The sequence below is a fragment of the Rhinolophus ferrumequinum genome, chromosome 12, assembly GCF_004115265.2.
Source record: "Rhinolophus ferrumequinum isolate MPI-CBG mRhiFer1 chromosome 12, mRhiFer1_v1.p, whole genome shotgun sequence".
In the NCBI taxonomy this organism is placed as follows: domain Eukaryota; kingdom Metazoa; phylum Chordata; class Mammalia; order Chiroptera; family Rhinolophidae; genus Rhinolophus; species Rhinolophus ferrumequinum.
Genome location: NC_046295.1, coordinates 41,892,938 through 41,895,395, shown reverse-complemented (window position 1 = coordinate 41,895,395; position 2,458 = coordinate 41,892,938). Strand labels below are relative to the sequence as shown.

The 2,458-nt window shown below is 63.9% G+C and overlaps 1 protein-coding gene across 1 annotated transcript; it reads right to left on the bottom strand.

The window, feature by feature from the left end:
- Nucleotides 1-513: 513 nt before the first annotated feature.
- FOXB2 (forkhead box B2) lies at nucleotides 514-1,809 on the bottom strand. The gene has a single exon (XM_033122198.1). It carries the CDS (start codon nucleotides 1,807-1,809, stop codon nucleotides 514-516), a length of 1,296 nt encoding a protein of 431 aa, XP_032978089.1.
- Between the last annotated feature and the right edge of the window lie 649 nt (nucleotides 1,810-2,458).

The window sequence follows — 2,458 nt, the reverse complement described above, 5'->3', positions numbered from 1 at the left end:
AGTGAATAACAGTTTCGTCTTAAATGTTTTACGGGAGGTGGCTGCCCGGTATGACACCAGCGGAGAGAAACTTGGTGGCTGAGGTCTATTTCAGCGTCGCTTTCTGTTAGATTTCTGCTCGGGATGTTTAGATTCGACAACTTCTGGTCCCAAGAATAAAGGTCGAAATCCATTTCAATTTGCCAGCGAATGAGTCCACCCCAAACTCCTTCCTTCCCTTCCCCAATAACTTATTGATTTATAGAATTAATTACAATAGAAACTCTTACCTGAAAATTGGCTTTCATTAATGTGATTGTACAACATAGTATAAACACAGACACCAGAAGTGTTATATTTATTCAGACCACTGGAAAATCCACTTTCGGGTTTGTTTGTTTTAATACCTTCCCTTTTCGGCAAAGGCTGGGGCTAGTCAGCTCAACGCAGCCTGGTCAGGGCGCCCTCTCCCTCTGCCACGGTTTCCCGCCAGGCGTCTCTCACTGTGTTGTCTTCCTCCTCCCGCTGGGTGCCCTAGGAGTGCACCAGCACCGAGTGCAGGGAGCCACTCTTGCTCTCCGCGGCATTCGGGGCAGTGGGCTCCAGCAGGGAGGTGACAGGCGAGGCCGTAGCAGCCGGGCACACGGTGGATGGCGCCGGAGGCTGCTGTGCGGCCGCGGGGACACTGAGCGTGGGCGGCAGCGTGGCCACCGGCGGCAGTGCTGGAGTCGGCTTGATGGGCACGGGCACCGCAGGCAGGCTCTGGCTTGCCGAGTGGCACAGGGCCTTAACCGGCACCCCAAAGGCGCCGTACTCTGGGCCCACAGGTACCCCCGCGGCGGCGGCGGCCGCAGCGGCCGCAGCCACCGAATCCATGACACCGACGTGCGGCCACACGGAACTGACAACATTGCCGAGCTGGCCTGGCACGGGATAACCCAGGTGGTGCATGACCGACGCCAAGGGCAGCCCGCCCGCCTGCAGCACGCCCTTGTAGTCCCGGCCGATGATGTTCTCGATGGCGAACGGGTGCTTGAAGCCCGACGTGGACGCTGCGGCGGCTGCAGCAGCCGCGGCAGCAGAGCCCAGACCGTACGGCGGGAATTGTGACAGGCGCCCCACACTGCCCACCGCCGCCGCCGCAGCCGCCGCCGCGGCCGCTGCCACGGCCGCCGCCTCCTGCATCTTGCCGGGGTGAGACGGCTGCTGAGGCTGCGACTGCTGGGACGGCTGCTGTGGCGGCTGCGACGGGAGGTGAGGCGGCGCATGCGAAGCCGGAGGCGGCTGTTGGTGGAAATAGTGCACCATGTGCGGCGGGGGCGGGGGCGGCGGCGGCTGGGGCGGGTGGTGGTGGTGGTGGTGCGCTGCAGCGTGATGATGATGGTGGTGGTGGTGGTGCGGGTGGTGCGGGTGGTGCGGGTGCAGGTGCCCTCCCGGGCCCGCACCTGGCGCACCCTTGGTGCTTCCTGCGTGCAGGTGAGTGTGGTCCGCGCGCAGCACCTTGAAGCGCTTGCGGCGCCGCAGAAAGCTGCCGTTCTCGAACATGTCACCGCAGTCGGGATGCAGCGCCCAGAAGCTGCCCTTGCCGGGCTGGTCGGGCCGCCGCGGGATCTTGATGAAGCAGTCGTTGAAGGAGAGGTTGTGGCGTAGGCTGTTCTGCCAACGCTGCGTGTGCTCACGATAGTAGGGGAAGCGCTCCATGATGAACTTGTAGATGTCGCTCAGCGGCAGCATCTTTTCGGCCGAGTGTTGGATGGCCATGGCGGTCAGCGAAATGTACGAGTAGGGCGGCTTTTGGTCGCTGTACGAACTCTTCCCCGGCCGCGGCATCTCCCCTGGCGCCTCCACCGCCCTACGGTTCCTCACCCCGCTCCCGGGGCCTGGCTGTCTCCACTAACTCCTACTCCGCCCGCCCAGCCCCGCCACCCCGCCCTCTGTCCCCCCCAGACCCTCTCGCGGTTTCTCTGCCGCCTTCTCTCAGCTGTCTGCGGTCTCCCCGCTTGGCCTCTTGTGCCAACTTAGCTGTCCGACGACCACAACTTCTGGCCCCGACGGTTGCCGACCGGCGCGCACAGTCGCGGGCAGGGCGCGCCAGCTTCACCGCCACCCTCGCGGCGTCTCCCCGTGGGTGGGCAGAGTGAGCGCTGGAACTGGCGGAGGAGGAGTGGAGAGGGCCGTGTTCCCTTCCGGCCTCCTCTTTGCTTCCCCGGTTCCGAAGGAAGCGCAGGCCAAGCAGACTGGAAAGAAGCGGGCTGGACAGTCAGGGCTCTGGCCCTTTAAATCCGAGTTGGCGCTCTTGGTCCTGGAGGCCCGGGGCGGCGGGCACCTACCCGTGCTGAGCGCTGCCCTCTGACCCGCCACTTAGTCCGCTCTGCAGTTCTTTTTTCTGGAGGGGAGAGGCGAGGTAAGGAGAAGGAGCCCGGGTACTGGCAGCCCGCGTCTCCCGCTTTCTCCGGCAGCTCCCGGCTAGCTGGGGATA

Coding starts and splice junctions, on each gene's coding strand:
- FOXB2 (XM_033122198.1), bottom strand. CDS start 1,809: ATGCCGCGGCCGGGGAAGAGTTCGTACAGCGACCAAAAGCCGCCCTAC.